Source organism: Dromiciops gliroides, chromosome 3, assembly GCF_019393635.1.
Source record: "Dromiciops gliroides isolate mDroGli1 chromosome 3, mDroGli1.pri, whole genome shotgun sequence".
In the NCBI taxonomy this organism is placed as follows: Eukaryota; Metazoa; Chordata; class Mammalia; order Microbiotheria; family Microbiotheriidae; genus Dromiciops; species Dromiciops gliroides.
The window spans coordinates 305,659,952-305,679,193 of NC_057863.1; the positions used below are offsets into that span (position 1 = coordinate 305,659,952).

At 40.5% G+C, this 19,242-nt stretch overlaps 2 protein-coding genes and 1 pseudogene across 2 annotated transcripts in view; 2 read left to right on the plus strand and 1 right to left on the minus strand.

Annotated features, from left to right (window-relative positions):
* CMSS1 (cms1 ribosomal small subunit homolog) overlaps positions 1-5,994 on the plus strand; it is a 416,392-nt gene extending 410,398 nt beyond the window's left edge. Inside the window, exons 8-10 of the mRNA XM_043994140.1 lie at positions 690-777; positions 3,109-3,197; positions 5,713-5,994. Coding sequence (XP_043850075.1) covers positions 690-777; positions 3,109-3,197; positions 5,713-5,796 — 261 coding nt within the window. The 3' untranslated portion in view covers positions 5,797-5,994. The remainder of the gene's footprint in view (positions 1-689; positions 778-3,108; positions 3,198-5,712) is intronic.
* Positions 5,995-11,514: 5,520 nt separating this feature from the next.
* LOC122750446 lies at positions 11,515-12,024 on the minus strand (annotated as a pseudogene).
* A 464-nt stretch (positions 12,025-12,488) lies between these two features.
* The window catches only part of LOC122747512 (cell cycle control protein 50C-like), a 36,838-nt gene continuing 30,084 nt past the window's right edge, over positions 12,489-19,242 (plus strand). The window contains exon 1 of the mRNA XM_043993482.1: positions 12,489-12,689. Within this exon, the coding sequence (XP_043849417.1) occupies positions 12,489-12,689 (201 nt within the window). The remainder of the gene's footprint in view (positions 12,690-19,242) is intronic.

The following is a 19,242-nucleotide window of genomic DNA, read 5'->3' on the forward strand; positions in this document are numbered from 1 at the left end:
GAGTATCATCTCGTTCAAGGAACAGCAAGGGGGCCAGTGTCAATGTATCAGTGAGAAGGTACTGAGACTTCAGCCAGGAAGACCTGAGTTTGAATCCTTCTTCAGGCCATTTCCTAGCTGGGTCATGCTGGGCAAGACACTTAATATCTTGGCCTCAGCTTCCTCAGCTGTAAAATGGGGGTGATAAGAGCATCTAACTCACAGGGGTTTTGTGAGGCTCAGGTGAAATACTGTAAAGTGCTACATAAATGCTAGTTATTGTTATTATCATTATTATTAGCCTCAGGCCTGCTTTCATTCACTTTTTTTTTTCTTTTTCTTTTTTTTTTTTTTTTTTGGTGAGGCAATTGGGGTTAAGTGACTTGCCCACGGTCACACAGCTAGTAAGTGTTAAGTGTCTGAGGCCGGATTTGAACTCAGGTCCTCCTGACTCCAGGGCCAGTGCTCTATCCACTGCGCCACCTAGCTGCCCCCTTTCATTCACTTTTGCCAGGGCTCCATGCTCACATGCCTGTTTTCACAAGATTGGGCTCCCCGGGTCACCATATGCTAAAACAGAAGTTAATTCTGCCAATGACTGACCTTGCCCCCTTTTTCCAACCTTTGTTTTTGGGAGAAACTTCTCTAAATTGGCCTATTATGAAAGTCCTTTCTTTTTGACATTCCTTTGCTCTTCTCTGTTGGATCAGATTCAGGAGCAAGTAAAGTTGTTGGAGAAAGGTGTGGTACATCTGGGAGTGGGAACACCTGGAAGGATCAAAGCGCTCGTTCATCAAGGTAAGAACCCTAAAGACATCACAGAGCCTCATAGCTAACTGTCAACTAAGTGAATTCATGAGAAATTGGACCCAGTTAACCTGAATTAGGTCTAAGAGTGGAATGTGAATGTCTTACTGTCATAGTACCATTTCTTGGTGCCTCTTCTAATAAAGGGCTGAAGGATAAAACCTATTGGAACAGAAGTATAGTTTCTTGGGCTCTCTGTAGACCAAAAGGGTCCTTGTCCAAAGAGATAAATCAATTAGCATTTATTGGGCATAATTACTCCTTTGCCTACACCTTCACATACAGAAGGAAATTTAAAACAACATCCCTGCCCTCAAGAAACTTACATTATCGTCATAAAGACAAGATACTTATGCATTAAAAAAAAATAAGATCCAGAGCAGAAAAATGTAAGTGCCAAATGTTGGCAGGAAGTACTCTGGGAGTTCAGAAGTGTGAGAGATGTGGGGGGAGGGGGGCAGCTAGATGGCGCAGTGGATAGAGCCCTGGCCCTGGAGTCAGGAGTACCTGAGTTCAAATCCGACCTCAGACACTTAACAATTACTAGCTGTGTGACCCTGGGCAAGTCACTTAACCTCAACTGCCTCACTAAAAAAAAAAAAAAAAAAAGAAGTGTGAGAGATCACTGTGGGCAGGAGTGATCTGAGAAGGCTTCCCAGAGGAGGTGTCATAGGAGCTGAACCTTGAACTACAGATAGGATTCAGAGAGGTGGAGAGGAGAAAGCAGAATATTCCAAGGCATAACATGAAGCAAAAGTATGGGGTTGGGAAACATATGAGGTATGTTGGGGAGTATTTAGTGTATCACCCTGGTAGGAGTAGAGGCTCTGTGTAGAGGAGTGGTGAAAAGTAAGTTGATAAAAAGTACCTTGAAGGCCATCAAAGGTATCAAAGAGCCATTCAAAGTTTTTAAGCCAGCATAGGACTTGATGAAAGCCTCAGAATGCAACTAGGACTTTCTGTCTTTATGTGAGATACAAGATTGTATGAGATAGAGGCCTGCCCAGAAGTCAGAAGCAATTTAATATAAGTTATACATGAATAGTCATGGAAAACATCTCCACATTAGCCAGGTTGTGAGAGAAAACAGATAAAAACAAAACTTCAGATTAAGGAACTATCAAAAAGGTTAATATACCACTAACAAAGATGAAATCACAGCAATCATAAGGATTACTTTGGTTTTGTTTTGTTTTAAATAAACAAAATTTTTATTTATAAGGAGTTATTTTGCCCAATTATATGCCAATACATTTAACAATTTAAGTGAAATGACAGAATATTTACAAAAAGATAAACTGCTTAGATAAGCAGAAGAGGAAGTAGAATATCTAAATAGACTTTTTTTAGAAAAAAAAAATTGAATGGGCCATAAATTAGCTCCCTAAGAAAAAAAGCACTAGGACAAGACAGATTTACAAGTGAATTCTATCAAACAAATTCTATCAAAAGGCCAGTTATCTTGACTTTTGTCCTGTCCTGGACTTCTGTGACTCAGGAAGAGAGAGTGAGGCTGAGGACTTAGTACAGCACAGACTCGCCTAAATCCAATTCATGCCCAAATCAAGACATCACCCATGATGTCATTGACATCATGTCTCTTTGAAAACGAAGGATGGACAACAACAATGTGACTCTTGGACAAGTCAACCTCTCTGGGCCTCAATTTCCTCATCAGTAAAATTGAGGGAGAGGGTGAGGATGCTAGACTAAGTGAAAATTGCATTTCCTACCTCTTGTATGGAGAAACTGAGGTACAGAGTGATTAATTGACTCACTAATGGTAATTTTTTTTAAAGTTCTGAACAGAGGACATCATCATGATTTCCCCCTTTTGCCCTAACAACTGTATTGGATGCTCAAAGTTCACCACACAACATGCCTGCCCTTCCATCTGATTCTCCTCTTCAGGGTCCCCCAGATGAGTCTGACATATCTCCCCTGAAGAGCTACTAACCCCAAACCACAGGATGCATCTTACCAAATTGTTGCCAGAGATGAAAATTGAGCCTCTGTGGTTTCACGTAATGGTGGCTTGGGGTGGATTTCCTGCCAGGACATGAGCTTAACAACAGTCGTTTCTCTGCCTTTGTGTTTTTCCTCAGAATCGGGGGCAGGATTAGGGGCTAAGGAAATCTGAAGAGTGGCTGCATTTGTTTTCCACCAGGCCAGGGTAGCACTTAATGTCCTGAGATTAGTTGCCTGGGGAGAGGACAGCAGGGACTGTAAAAGTGGCCCAGAGGGGGGGGAGGGGGAGAAAGTCACTTTGATAAGCTTGTGCCATGTGGTCTTCACCAGAGCAAATCTCTCTGACCCTTTCAGATGTCCTTAACTTGAACTCCCTAAAGTATCTGGTTTTTGATTGGAACTGGAGAGATCAGAAGCTGAGGAGACTGATGGACATTCCCGAGGTACCGTGTAACCAGCAATTGTTTTTAATCACATTTTCTTTCAATTTGAACTTGAGTTCAAACATGGTAATAAAGCCCATGACTTTGGGAGCCAGCACATTCTGGCTCTCAAATTGGTTTCTGGCATTTGACTCTGAGGTAGCTTGCTGTGGAGAAGTTAACCCTTCTGACAACATATGCTTTTCCACTTGAACATTTTGGGGCATCTATTCTGTGTTATAGAGATTCTCATGCTTTCATTTCCAAGAGACAGAAAATCCCAAAGAGCTCAACATATGGCTTATGTGGTAAGCCTCCCTCCTCTTAGCTACACCCCTTTTCTCTGGGTCCTTTTAATCTTGCCCTTTTAGTGCTGTGAATTGTTTTGAGTTTTTTCTTTTTTTGTTTTGTTTTTCTTTTTAATTCTTTTTTCTTTTAAATTGAATTAGCAACTTATATTGATACATGGCTTATGGGGAAATCATTAGCTGTAGGCAGGTAGGTGACACAGTGGACAGTGTTGGACTTGGAGTCTGGAGCATCTGAGTTCTATTCCTCTCTCAGACACATATTAGCTGTGTGACTTAGAACAAGTCCCTTAACATCCTGGTTAAGGTCAGGCAGTTTCCTATCTATAAAATAAGGATAAGAGTGGTACCTACTTGGGGAAGCTAGGTGGTGCGGTGGATAAAGCCTCGGCCCTGGATTCAAAAGGACCTGAGTTCAAGTCAGGCCTCAGACACTTGATACTTACTAGCTGTGTGACCTTGGGCAAGTCATTGCCCCTCAAAAAAAAAAAAAAGAGTGGTACCTATTTCCCAGGGTTGTGGTGAGGCTCAAATGAGTTAATATGTGAAAAGTGCTTTGCAAAACTTAAAGGATTTACAAAAATGCAACTGTTATTATCAAGTGTCTTGGAAAAATCCAATATCAAAGTAATGTAGGAAGGTAATTGGGGCTAATCTTTCAGATTTACTGAATATTTCAAAGTAGATGATAAACATTAAGGATAAAAATTGCCCTCTATAAGATACATTATACTTGTAAAAGCACATTGTATGCATTATCTCTTTTCCTTCCCAAAACAGTTTCCTGATGGTTTCAGTGTAACCATGGGAAAGTGATTTAATCCCTGTGTCTCAGTTTCCTTTACTGTAAAACAAGACAGTGTGGCTAGTTGTTGTTGAGTCATTTCAGTCCTGTCCTACCTTTGTGACCTCATTTGGGTCTTCTTGGCAAAGATTCTAGAAGGGTGTGCCATTTCTTACTCTACTCATTTTATAGATGAGGAAATTAAGGCAAACAGAGTCAAGTGACTTGCCCAGGGTCACTCAGCTAGGAAGTGTTCGAGGCTGGATTTGAACTCAGGTCTTCCTGACTCGAGACCCAGTGCTCTATCCACTGTGCCACCTGGCTACCCAGGGTGGCTAGTATTAAACATTAAATGATTTGTCCCAATTCATACAACTTATAGCCAATGTGTGTGGTGGAGTTCATATGGCAGTCTTCTGACTCCAAGGCCAGTCTTCTGCCTTTCTTTGCTAAATGAAGATCTTGTACAGAGCCTCGTGCCCATCATTCTGAATCATGGTTCAGTACTATCAAAGGAAATTCAAGAGTTATAGGAAATCAGAGTGAACACTCAAAGCCCAGGACACAGCAAGGTGCCTAGTTACAACCAGAAATTACACAGTTAATAGTAATTCTAGAATAATTCCCTTATTGCTTAAACTAATGTCCCTGACATTACATGAGCTAAATAGAATTGAATTATTAGTCTAAAATGATGTTTGATTGGGCAAGTTGAAGCTGGGTGATTAGCGGATAAGCCACCAATTTATTTATTTTTTCCCCCCAGATCTAGGATTTTATCTAGTTTAGACATTATTCCACTCCCCTGCTCCCCACCACAAACTGGCAACTGTCTATTATTTATTGTCTTGCTTGCCTGATACCAAGAAGTACTTACAAGTACTTACAAGAAGGGACTTACCCATGGTCACACAGCTAGGATATTGCAGTCAGTCTGCTGTTCCTAGCTCCAAGGTTAATCCCCTAGCCACAACAGAACACTACTACTAGTAGCCTGATTAGAAATAGGATAACTATATTTTTATCTTCTTATTTGATGTTGCTTTATTGTTGATTGTTAGCAATATCAGTAAAGGCAATTTAAAAAATAATGCCATGTCGAAATATTAATTCACTTATAACAATGAACCCAGGACTGTAAGGAGTCCAGAAGGCAGACCTTGGAAATCCATTGCGATGGAATATTTTAAAACAGATACAAACAAGAAGCCATTTTATAGAACTGATGCTTTCTGCAGGACCTTTTCATTTACTTACGTAAACATTTCACCTCCGGATCAGATGTGGGTTTGGAGCTGATCCCTTTCTGGCTAAATCTCTAATAACAGCTGAGTAAATAGCAAGAGTCAAGAGCATTGATTAATTCAACAAAATGTCTCCTCTTCACATTAAGAACTTTTCCCTTTTTCGCCATTGTTGATCATTTGTTTTTTCTCTTGTTCAGATAAGAAAAGAAGTTCTTGAACTCCTGGAAATGAGACTAATAAGCCTGTGTAGAGCTGATTCTTTGAAGCTGGGACTTTTTTAATTTGCAAATTCTAATGAAGATTCAAGTTTTGACATAAGGATAGAATTTGCGTCTGTATTTAGTGCGACCACATACTGCCAAATGAGTCACACACAATGGATGTTTGCCTTTTGGGATGCTTTAGCAGGCCTGAATCTTAATGCCTTTTTTTTGCCAGCTTCCTTTTCTTTAAAATAAAGTACAAGTTTGTGTCATTTGTACTAGACTCATGGAGACCTTTATTCTATATGCTTCCCGAAATTGGTCTAGAATATTATTTTTGTTATTTATGGGGAACATTAAGTATATAAGATAATTTTCACACTCATAAAGACAAGACAGTAGCCCTCATAAGACAGTATTATCATCAGCCTGTAAAATGCTATATTTAAATCATGGCTTAAATTGTCTTAAGGCAGCCTGACCCTAGAGTCCTAGTTGTTATCATACAAGGTGACAGCTTGCTTCTGGGTCAGCAAATGTTAGGGATATAACAAAAAAGAGAGAGGGGGGAATAGAATGTCTATTTTGTAAGAAAATTGAGATACCCAAAATAATAACTAAAAACCCACATGTAAAATAGAATAAAAATTCATACAAGCTATTGACTCATTCGTTCAGCAAACACTTTATTAGAAGCAAAATGGGGCCCTGTGTATCTTTCCTCTCTTGACATCAGGGACTCCATCTTTGAGCAGGCAAGTCTACTTCTCAAGCCTACCCTACTTCACTAAGACTTTCATAACATGGTCTTGTCATCTTCAGTGTCCTTCTCACAATGACAGAGTTTGAAGATGTTGCAAACCTACATAGGAGAACTGTGTCCCCTATCTTCTAACCTTCCTTGTATTGGAGCCTTGTTACCTTGAATTTAGCAACAATTTACAATGCAGCATAATCACCTTTCACATTTTCTTCTCTATTCATTGGCTAGAAATTATTTCTAATTAGCGCTCACCCGACAAGATTTTCTCTGTGAACTGAATGACTTTTCCCTGCTATGGCTTGTGATATCTGAAGAAAGCTTTTCCCTGACCTGTTCCCTAAACTCTGAACTGTGGGTCCTTTTTAACCACAACACAGGTAATGCTAAACATTTTCAAAAAGCTGAGGGAGAAACACCAGCACCTATGGGGATCAGGAAAGGTATCGTGTGTTAGGTGACGATTGAACTGAACCTTAAAGAGAGCTAGAGTTTCCTAGGTACAGAATGATGAAATGCCCATAAAGAGAAGGATGCTCTTTGCCTATAAAGGAAGAAAGTGGAGCATTCAAACTCCCCTCAACCCCCACCAAGGCCTGAACATTACTGGACTGGTTTGTTGATGTTGTGCAGTGTCTTTGGCTGACCAACGGAAGAACATCAGGAAATCATCAGGTAAGAAAATAGTGAAAGTCCAAGACTGTCAGATACCCATGTGCAACCTGTAACACAACTGAGGAGGGGAAGAAAGTGTGGGTTTTACTGACAGTATTCAGGCTGACTGACTCTTCAGGCATGGATTTGCCATAACCAGGAAATGGAGGCGTGGGGAGGTGCCTGTGTTCACTGCCAGATTCCCATGTGGATTCCAGCAGAGTTAAAACATGACAAGGCAATGAAACGTGAGACCAGCTCGTGCATCCAGGACATCTGGTCAGGTCACCCTAAAGAAGGCTCTCAGCACAATAGCAAGGAAGATCCGAAGGCAGGGACTTAGAGACCACTTCTCTGACATGTACGATAGAAATTTTGTATACCCAGTGGAGACGTATCACCTCACCACAGCTGTGACACACTGTCCCATCAAGGTTACATAGGAAAGAATGGAAGCATTTAAAAAAAAAACCCCTAAAACAATAGAAAGCACATTTATAGACCTGGTGCAAATCTTCTTAGCAGACCGAAGAATGTGTGAGTAGAAAACAGCTTGTCAACTATGTGGCTGTCCTAGCTCATGAGACTGTTGCTAAAACATTTTAAAAATGGAAACCAAAAAAAAAAAAAAGTTTAAAATAAATTAAATATCTGTGAACTATTTTAGAAAGAAAGTACCATAATCAATTCTTTATGCATTATCCCATTTGATGAATAAAGAAAGACAATACATCAGATCACCAACTGGGAAGGAGCAGGAACTTAGAAATTTCAAAAGAAAGGGACCAGGGAAGCTAGGTGGCACAGTGGATAGAGCACTGGCCCTGGAGTCAGGAGTACCTGAGTTCAAATCCAGCCTCAGACACTTAACACTTACTAGCTGTGTGACCCTGGGCAAGTCACTTAACCCCAATTGCCTCACTTAAAAAAAAATAAGTAAAAAAAGAAACATAAAAAGAAAGGGACCATCATGTAGGCAATAAATTATCATCCAAAAGAACATCGCATCACGGGAAACTGAAGTAAGCTCATATCATCTAGTCCAGCCCAGATCTGAGCAGGAATCCCCTTCACGATACCCTACCAAGTGGTTAGTCATTCAGACTCCACTTAAACTTCCAGTGGCAAGAAACCCATGCCCAAGGTAGTACATTCTACTTCTAATGGCTCTGATTCTTGTGGCTAACCTTGGAGGCAGGAGAACTTAGGTCCAAGTTCTTCTGGCACATATCCGTATCACCATGGACAAGTCATTTAACCTCTCAATGTCTCAGGCAACTGTCTAACATTGCGAGTTACAAACAAATCACCCAGCTGTTTCAGAAAAGAGTAAGTTTCAGTAGAAGCTAGTTTCCTATATCACAACCTGCCAAGGCCCTGCTGACCCCCCCCCCAAAATGTCATCAGTAAGCATTTATGAAGTGCCAACTATGTTCCAAACTATCTTTTTTTTTTTTTTTGCGGGGCAATGAGGGTTAAGTGACTTGCCCAGGGTCACACAGCTAGTAAGTGTCAAGTGTCTGAGGCCAGATTTGAACTCAGGTCCTCCTGAATCCAGGGCTGGTGTTTTATCCACTGTACCACCTAGCTGCCCCCAAACTATCTTTTTTATGGTTATGTTATTTTAATGACTACCTTGCAAGTCTTTTGCTGAGTAAGGAAAGCCCACTAAGTGGTATGAATTAGATCCCCTAAAATGCCCCCCATGCCCAAAGTTTAAGTACCACCTCTATGTGTTTAAACTAGTCATGGAGCCTTTTACTGCCCTTCACACCCAATCCCTTGACCATATTTGCTTTAGCAAAACAAATAATGGAATCGAGTTGGGAACATTCTTTGCCAGCCTGGTGCCAACCCCCATGCATATTTTCCCCCATCCCCTCCAAGCCAGCTGGTCTGCATGGTATGCCTCTTTCCTGGCATGATCCTTAGCAGCTTTATTCCATTGCAGCAGGGCCACTGAGTCACAGAAACAGCAAGTTCCTGCCGTAAGTATTATGCCTCCATTTTTACTTCTCTTCAATGAGATATATACATATATAACCAATAACTACATTACCTGGAAGCAAAGAGAGCATGACGCAGTCTGGCTTCTTAGGTGAAACAGGTAGGTTTGGGAAGTGGGAGACAAATCAAGCTATCTAGCCACCTGAAGCAAAAAGCTCAGAGTTCTACTTTCTAGCTCTTCCACATTGCACATTCAAAGAGGAGGTAATCATTTCCTCTCTGGGGATTTTATGGGAATTTTTCATGAATGCAATAAATACCTAAAACCTAACAAACTAGCACTTCTAGTCAACTTTCTGGTCTTAAACCTTCCAGTCAACTGCTTCTTATTCAGGGATTGATAATTTAGCATATGGACTATCTAGACCCCTCTTTTATTCTTACTGTGTCTTGTTAGCTAGTCCCTTCAGAAGAAATTGGAAGAAGCAAGGCATAATGGTCCATACCTAAAATCCTTTCTGCTTGCAAGGCTGAAGCTGATGGACCACTTGAGTTACTAAGTTCTGTGCTGCAATTGGGCTAAAGCCAAAAGGAGTATCCAAACTGAGTCCAGCACCAAAATGGTGACCCCCAGGAATAGGGGGCCACTAGGCTATCTGAAGAGCGGTGAACTGGCCCAGGATGAAAAAAATGGAGCAAATCAAAGCTTTTGTCCATAATAGTGTTGGGAAGGGGCAGCTAGGTGGTGCAGTGGATAGAGCACCAGTCCTGGATTCAGGAGGACCTGAGTTCAAATCCGGCCTCAGACACTTAACACTTACTAGCTGTGTGACCCTGGGCAAGTCACTTAACCCCAATTGCCTCACCAAAAAAAAAAAAAAAGAAAAAGAAACATAATAGTATTAGGATCAAGCCACAAGTGGCTCCTGAACTTCCAACTTGTGTGAGACAGGGAGACCCATTCTCTGAAAAAGGCGGGGATGGGAGGAGAAACAGGGTGGGCTAAGGATAAGTATAAGGATGGGACCTGTGATTTCACTGGTGCATCAAGTTCTAGGTGAGAAATGTAATCAACCAATGCTGGTCAGCATCTTCTCTGAAACTGGAATTACCTTGAGCACTGAAAGGTTAAGTGAGCCAGACTTTGTCAAAAGCAGGATTTCCTAACTCTGAGACCAACTCTGTTTCCTAGAAAAGGAAGGAAAGAAACTAAAAATGTTCTACTTTGCTAGCTGTAAATAATCCTGATAAAAGATTAGTGGTTTGGGGGTGGGGAAGCAAAACTATTGAAGTCTGGAGTTATCTGCAGGTGTTTTCCTTTGATACTTTCCTCCATTACTGTAGATGATCTAGGATTGTCTAATCATTTAGTAGTTTTCCAAAGTAGTTTATAATCATACAGTCTTAAGGGCAGCTAGGTGGCACAGTGGCTGTAGCACCAGCCCTGGATTCAGGAGGACCTGTGTTCAAATTGGGCCTCAGACACTTGACACTTACTAGCTGTGTGACTGAGCAAGTCATTTAACCCTCATTGCCCTGGGAAAAAAAGTATAATCATACAGTCTTCAAGTTGGAAAGGAATTCAAAGACCATCTGATTCAATAATTCTCAAACTTTTGGCTTTCAGGCACACTTTACATACCTAAAACCTAAGGACCCTACAAGGTTTGTGTTTATGTGGATATAAGTTTGTCATATTAAAAATTAAAGCATCTTAGTATTTATGAAAATAGTTTTGATTTTGTGTATTTCCTAAAAGGATCCACACTTAGAAAATTGCTACAATCCCTACCTGTAGAATAAATCCTCTCTACAATCCTTTAGCTTCTATAACTTATTACCTATGAAAGCAGCCTGTTTTGCTTTTGAATAGTACTAATTGTTAGGACACTCTTATGTTGACCTGCAATCTGCTTCTCCATGATTGACACCCATTGGTCCCTAGGTCCTCTGAAGGGGCCTGATAGAACAATCCTTAGCCCTTCTTCTACATAACTCTATAATTATTATAAAACAATGATCCTTCTCTCTACCACACCCCTAATCTTCTGTGTTTGGCTACAGTCACATTTGGGAGGAAAACATACTGCATTTATTACCCAAGATTTAAGATTTCGAGAATCTCTTAAGGATCAGTTAAGTATTGTTAATGGGCTTTTTTCTCCTTTCAGAAATTATTACCCTTATATTAGTCATGCACCTACCAGCTACCCAGGTAGAGCATAAAAAATCAATGTTTCATGGAAGTGGATTTCACAGGGTGTCAATTACCACCACTTGCTACTACCACCAGCAATACCACCAAAATAGGTCTTAGAGACTCAGTACAAGACCCCATGTGGCACTTTTGCAGCTTTAGCCAAAAGTATACTGGCCACTTTCATTTTTTTGTTTGTTTGTTTAATTTCACTTTTATTTGCATATTAATGTCACATTTACTCCGGAGCCATAAGCTTTTGTTTTTTCAGTTTCTTTTGTGCTATCTTTTTCTTTTGACCAACCTCCTCTTCTGGTTTAGGAACAATTTGTTCCTTTTCAGTCAGTATCATCTCAATATGGCAAGGGGAACTCATGTATGGGTTGATTCGACCATGAGCCCTATCTCATTTTGGGGGCCTTGTTAACCTGGATATGCTCCATGACAAGAGAATCCACATCCAAATCCTTCAGTTCCATGTTACTTTCTGCATTTTTAAGCATATGCAGCAAGAACTCAGCACTCTTTTTGGGCCAATGACCCTGTGTCCAACCCCACTGCTTACCCTGGGCACACCTGCCAACTCTTCAATATGACACCTTTCAAATACTTGGTAGCTTTTCGGATGTGCGTGCCCTTGATAGCTTGGGCTGTTTCACAGGTATTCTTGAATCTGGACCCAGAGATTTGAACCCCTTGACTTGCATGATTTTGTGGGGTTCTCTGGATCAAAAGAGTACCTCACCATTTTAAATGATTATCTAGGACAGCTCAAGGGAAGAGGTAGCCACTTTTTATTTTTTTCGGGGCAATTGGGGTTAAGTGACTTGCCCAGGGTCACACAGCTAGTAAGTGTTAAGTGTCTGAGGCTAGATTTGAACTCAGGTCCTCCTGAATCCAGGGCTGGTGCTCTATCCACTGCACTACCAACTGCCCCGAGGTAGCCACTTTCAATCAGAATAAAGTTCACCATAACCCAAGGCAAGTGAAAATAGACCGATGCCTCCATCTATGACTCTTAATCTAGGCTAAACTAAACTACAAGTATAATAAATGACTACTTTGAGGAAATAGACAAGTTTTCATAAACCTGATGCCTACTACCTAGAGCAAGAAAGGGCCCTGGGATTATCAAGAATTTTTAAATTACTATTTGTACTTTAGTGATGTTTTACATGCCCAGGAAGCCCATGAACCACCAAGAGAACCAAGATGGAGGTGAAGAGCAACAACTCTCGAGGTCTGCCATCCAGAATGCCAGACAATACTGCATATAAACAGCAGTGCTTGCCAGCCTGGAGACCTTACCTCACAGCCTGGGCAGTCCTCCCTGGCTTCTTCACCACTGGAGCATTCTTTCTTGGCATGGGCATCCTCCTCATATTATCTGCAAAGAGCATCAAGGAAATTGAGGTTTGTCCTGGACTGACATTTTTTTCATACAGGGCAGGCAAGCTAGTTGCCTGGGGCTAGGGAAGAGGGGCCCTGGGCAAAAGAATAGTTTGAAGGTAAATGACAGAATCTGATAGATTAGGAAAACTAAATCCAGATTTCAGAGGCATAGGACCATGACAGGCAGGCATAGGATCATTAGATTTTAGAGTTAAAATTTGTTTTACAAGCAAAGAAATAGATTCAGAGAAGGGAAATAACTTAGCCAAGGTCACTCAGGTATATGATTATCCTGGTATGCAAGGGTCCAGCATCCCAAATTCAGGGTTTACGTGGATTGGGGTTGAGTAGGATCAATCAGTCTGTTGACTGCCTTTATTTATTAAGCACTTTGTGCCAGCCATTGTATAAAAGATGTAAAAAGGAAAGCCCTCTCAAGAAGCCCACATTCTATTGGAGGGGGAAATGTGTGCATATATAAGTGTGTCCATAGCAATAGGAACTGGACCTGTGATTTCATTAGTATAGAGAATGTTTAGATGAGGAAAGCCCCCTCTACCAATGCAGGTCAGAACCTTATCTGCAACTTACAGTCTTAGAGAATTTCTGAGAGCCCTAAGAAGTTAAATTACATACCTAGGGTCACACAGAACTTCAACCCAGGACTTCTTGGCTCCAAGGCTACTTCTCTATTCACTTCACCACCCTGCCTATTGGAAGGTATATATGAAAGCAAACTAGATTGGGAAGGGAATGTACTAGCAACTAGGGAGATTCAAGAGGGCTTCTTTATAGGGGCTTGTACTGTATCATGAAGGAAACCAAAGGAGAGAACAGGATTTGAACCTATGTCTTCTTACTCCAAACCAACCTCATTCCTATATACATACATACATATATATATATATATATATATATATATATATATATATATATATATATACATATATATGTTTATTTTCTACATGGTCAAATATTTTACAAAGTGGGGGCTTTGGATACTCTGTGGCATATAACACACAATGCCATGCCCATCTGTAGGACCAGGAACAAGGGAAAGAAAGCATCATGGGAGAGGAGGAAACAAATATGTGTGTGTGTGTGTGTGTGTGTGTGTGTGTGTGTGTGCATTCATTCATTCATTTGTTTTTTGTCAAGAGTGTTATTGTGACAGTCTGGTTCACAGTGAAAAGTTAGAGGGGACTAAATAGGCAAAGAACTCTGTGTGTGTGTGTGTGTGTGTGTGTGTGTGTGTGTGTGTGTGTGTGTGAACTCTGGGATCCCTCTTTTCATCTGAATGTCATGGGACTCCGGTGCCTATCACCTTTTCTGCAAAACAAATTTGTTGTAAGAATGATAAAGGTCTAAGCTAAGAGTGGAGTGGTCAGGCATAGGCCCATTGCCAATTTAATTAGTAAGGTGTTTGAGAACTAAAGTAACTCTTTTCCAAGGGAAAGGGGGAGAGAAAAGAGTTCATCCCAAGCTAATGCCAGTTCTGTGCCCCTAAAAGGCAGCATGGAAGGTAAACCTTTCTTGAGGGATGGATGGTCAGACTTTCACTTGGGACTTCACAGAATCTCAGCAGCCATCTAGTGTAACTTGTATCTAAAAAAGGAGTCCTTCAATGACATGCCTGACAAGCTGTGTTTTTTTTTTAATTATTTGGGGACTAGGATGAGTTTGTTAAAATATTGCTACTTATATATTAATGGCTATTTATATAATAATGGCTATTGCAACCGTTTTGGCAGTATTTATTTATTTGTTTGTTTTATTTGTTTATTTATTTTATTATTTATTTTTGGTGAGGCAATTGGGGTTAAGTGACTTGCTCAGGGTCACACAGCTAGTACGTGTTAAGTGTCTGAGGCCGGATTTGAACTCAGGTCCTCCTGAATCCAGGACTGGTGCTCTATCCCCTGTGCCACCTAGCTGCCCATGCAGTATTTATTATTAAAGTATTGACCAAGTGGCATTTAACACAAGCAGAAAAGGCCCAGCACTGCCATATTGCCTCTCAGAGAGAGAGAGAGAGAGTACATGGTCTCAAGCAGAGTTCAAAAGCCCAACATTACCTACTCTGTCCTAATAGGAGAAAGCTCACCAACCAGTAGCCTTCCTGGGCCAAGAATGCAATACAAGATGGTACCAGCTAGGATCCTGGAGTGTTCTTGGCTTTTATCCTCTTTTGATAGTTTAATTGGCTAGTATCATTCAGTTGCATTGGTTGGCATGACTTGAGGGTGGTCTATAATTAAAATGAGCTCTACCAATGACACCATGGTGTAATGGGAGAGACCCCCTGATGGGCAAAGGCAAAATCCAGTTAGGTGTGGCTTAATCCCATGGGCTCAATTTAGCTAAAATGAAAGAGTCTATATCTCCTTTTCTGTTGTACCTTTGGACTCCCCTTGAGATTAGAACTTTCTCTAAGAACTGAACTTTCTGAAGGGGGGGGGTTAGGGGAGTGAGGGGGAGAGAAAGCCAACTAAATTTGGGTCCCTGTGTGCCCAAGAAATGTGTTATTAATAATTATTTTCTCCCAAAGCAATTATCCATCCTTCCATTGAAGATCTCCAGCAAAGAAATTCCCATTCACTCCCAAGGCAACCCTCTTTACATTAGCAATTAATAAGGGCAATTATTGAGGGCAACTAGGAACTCTGGGCCTGAAGTCAGAAAGACTTATCTTTCTGAGTTCAAATCTGGTCTCAGATACTTGCTAGCAGTGTGACCCTGGGAAAGTCAACTAACCCTGTTTCTCTCCATTTCCTTATCTATTTAAAAAAAACAAAAGCTGGAGAAGGAAATGGCAAACCACTCCAGTGTCTTTGCCAAGAAAATCCAAAATGGGGTCACAAAGAGTTGGACATGACTGAAAAATGACTCAACAGGAAAGTTTTTTTCCTGATTACAGAGCTAAATCTGCCTCTTTAAAACTTCTACCCATCAAAGAAGAAATAGATTTAGATATATATATAGATGTATATACACACACATACACACATATACAAGCACACATACATACACACACACACACACACACACACACACACACACATACACACATCATATCAACTAGGTGGCACAGTGGAAAGAGCACTGAGCCTAGAGTAAGGAGGACCTGAATTTAAATCCTTCCTTGCACAATCACTAGCTTTATGATCCTGGGCAAATCACTTCACCTCTGCTTGCCTCAAGTCACCTATCTGTAAAATGGGGATAATATTACCTACCTCACAGAGTATTGTGAGTCTAATGACATAATATATGTAAAACACTTCATAAATCTTAAAGTGATTTATATATATATATACATATATGTGAGTTATTGTTAATAATAATAATTCTGCGTTTCAGGCACAAGTCTGCCAGAAACTATTTTATTTAACAACCTAGGCCATTTCTGGCTTAGAGACATTCAAATTGGCATTCTCCATGCTCTCTGGCTGATCTCTCTTCCCTAGACAATTTGAGGTAATATTTATAGAAATCTTGGACAAGGAAAAGATCATAATATGTTAAAATAAAGTTGTTAGCAGTCCAAAACAATAGTCACTACTCTGTTCCTTCCTGTACCACTCCCCTCAAGGATTGAGAAGAATCTCCTCTCCAAGATCATCCTCTTTCTTTAATGGAGAAGGCTGGGCACCATCCCTTCAGGAGATGACAAAGAGGAGACTGCCTTTAGATGAGTCACAATCATTTCAGGAATGGGGGGGGGGGGGAGGAGGAAATCTTTTGTTCTAAACTTTGGTTACCACCCTTAATCCATTTCCCTAAGAAAGACCTTTTGTCTTCAACCTAACCCACCCTCAAACAGAGAAATGTTATTTCTTGATATTTTCAATTTTACTAAAAAGGAACTTTTAAATATGCTTCCACACACTCATTGCTTCTACCTCTGCAGTCCAGAGTGAAGCAGAATAAGCTGATTCCTCTTCCTACACCTTCAGATACTTGAAGACAATTCTCAGCTCCTCCTCTAATCTCCTCCAGGTTAAGCATGCCCGATTCCAAAATTTCACAATTTAAAAAAAAATGTAAAAGTGAGAGATTTTCAGACATTTTGGGGGACACCAGAACATTCCCTGACAAAGCTACTCATTATGCAAGCTTTGTCAACATTACTGGTTTGGTGGGCACACGTGCCATATAGGATTAAAGCTAGAAAGAAACTTAAATGTGTGTTATTATTATTCATGATAATAATAGCCAACATTTACATAATGCTTTAAAGTTTACAAAGTACTTTTTATATATGGTGTGCTTCAAATGCCCCAGTGAAGGTTTTTTTTTAGACTTTAATGGCTTAAAACTGTATTGAGGGGGCAGCTAGGTGGCACAGTGGATAAAGCACCGGCCCTGGATTCAGGAGTTCCTGAGTTCAAATTCGGCCTCAGACACTTGACACTTACTAGCTGTGTGACCCTGGGCAAGTCACTTAACCTCCATTGCCCCACAAAAAAAATAAAAAATTAATTAAAAAAACTATTGAAACTTTTTGGACACAATGAATCATCTGAGCTCTACTCTTTCTATAATCAAGGAAACAGGCTCAGAGAGATTAACAGAGTCACAGGATGACAGAGCTGGAAGGATATAAGTAGATATCATTTAGTCAAACTCTCTTTTTTTACAGATAAGGAAACTGAGGCTCAATGAAGTTAAGTCACTTATCCACTGTCACACAAGATAATGACAGAGCTGGAGTTCAAAGCCTCAGTTTCCTCATCTATAAAATGAGCTGGAGAAGGAAATGGCAAACCACTCCAGTATTTTTGCCAAGAAGACCCCAAATGAGGCCATGAAGAGTCAGATATGACTGAAATGGCCAAATAGCAACAGCAACAACAAATTAAAAATAATAACTAGTTATAGCTTAAAACTACACTAAGACTTTTGGGACACTTATAAGTCACTTTTTTTTTTTTTTTGGTGAGGCAATTGGGGTTAAGTGATTTGCCTAGGGTCACACAGCTAGTAAGTGTCAAGTGTCTGAGGCCAGACTTGAACTCAGGTCTTCCTGACTCCAGGGCCAGTGCTCTATCCACTGCACCAACCAGCTACCCCATATTTAGAGTTTTGTAGGTACTTCTATTTATTTATTTATTTGTTTGTTTGTTTGTTTATTTATTCATTCATTCATTCATTCATTTATTTATTTAGGCAGACGGGGCAATGAGGGTTAAGTGACTTGCCCAGGATCACACAGCTAGTAAGTGTCAAGTGTCTGAGGCTGGATTTGAACTCAGGTCCTCCTGAATCCAGGGCCAGTGCTCTATCCACTGTGCCACCTAGCTGCCCCTATAAGTCACTTTTAGCATTTCACTTTAGGACACTTTTAAGGTTTGCAAAAGTCCAAGTGCAAAAAAATGAATTATGTGGTGACAAGTATTCCAATTTTCACTATTCAAAGTTATAAGTATGTAAACTATGGTAATTGATTCCAACCCAGTGGAAATTCGCTATGCACATTTGAATAATACCATCACTTCACTAGAATTTTTCACATTAATTGGGACCTGGCCACTATGAAACTTTGTTATCCCATTTTGATCCTCACAACAACCCTAAGAGGTAGGCACTATTATTATCCCCATTTTACACATGAAGAAACTGAGGCTGAGAAAAGTTAAGTGACTTGTCCAGGGTCACAGAGCTAATAAGTGTCTGAATTAAAATTTGAACTCGGGTCTTCCTGACTCTACGATGTTTCACTAGCATGTCACACTGCTAGTAATTAGCTCCATTATATAGTACTATAGGATCACTAAATGTTTTAGACACAGTTATCTAATTTGATCTTCACATCAGCCCTTTGACTCTAGGTAGTTCTACTATTCTATTTTACATATGAGGAAAATAACTTGCCCAGAGTCCCCTAAGTAGATAGTTAAGGGATGTAACTGGGATGGAAACTGGACTTCAATTCCACATACATTTATTAAGCATCAGAGGTGTATAGAACACTCTGTTGTCTTCTGACTCTGAGTCCAAGGCTCTATCCAGTAACCATGTTGCCTCAGAAGGAACTGTGCAAGCAGAGATTGGTTTGAGCAACTCCAAATGAAGGACTTCCTCTACCAATGTCGAGGAACTCATAACCTTAAAAACTGGGCTGGGAACATTGAGATGTTAAATGACTTACCCAGGATCATATAATCAATATGTGTCAGAGGTGGGACAGGACACACTTTAGAGATCTAATCCAACCCATTCATTTCACAGATGAGGAAAAAGAAACCCAGAGAGGTATGATGTGATTAAGTTGTTTTCAGTCATGTCTGACTCTTCATGACCCCATTTGGGGTTATCTCGGCAGAGATACTGGAATGGTTTGCCATTTCCTATCTCAGCTCACTTTGCAGATAAAGAAACTGAGGCAAAACAGTTAAGTGACTTGCCCAGGATCATACAGCGAATGAGTGTCTGAGGCCAGATTTGAACACAGGTAAACGAAACTTTCTGGTTCCAACTCCCATTGTTCTATTCACTGCACCACCTAGCTGCCCCCAACCCCCAACCATACCACTAATGAGTGGCTGGCCCTGCCAACAACCTAATGGAACTA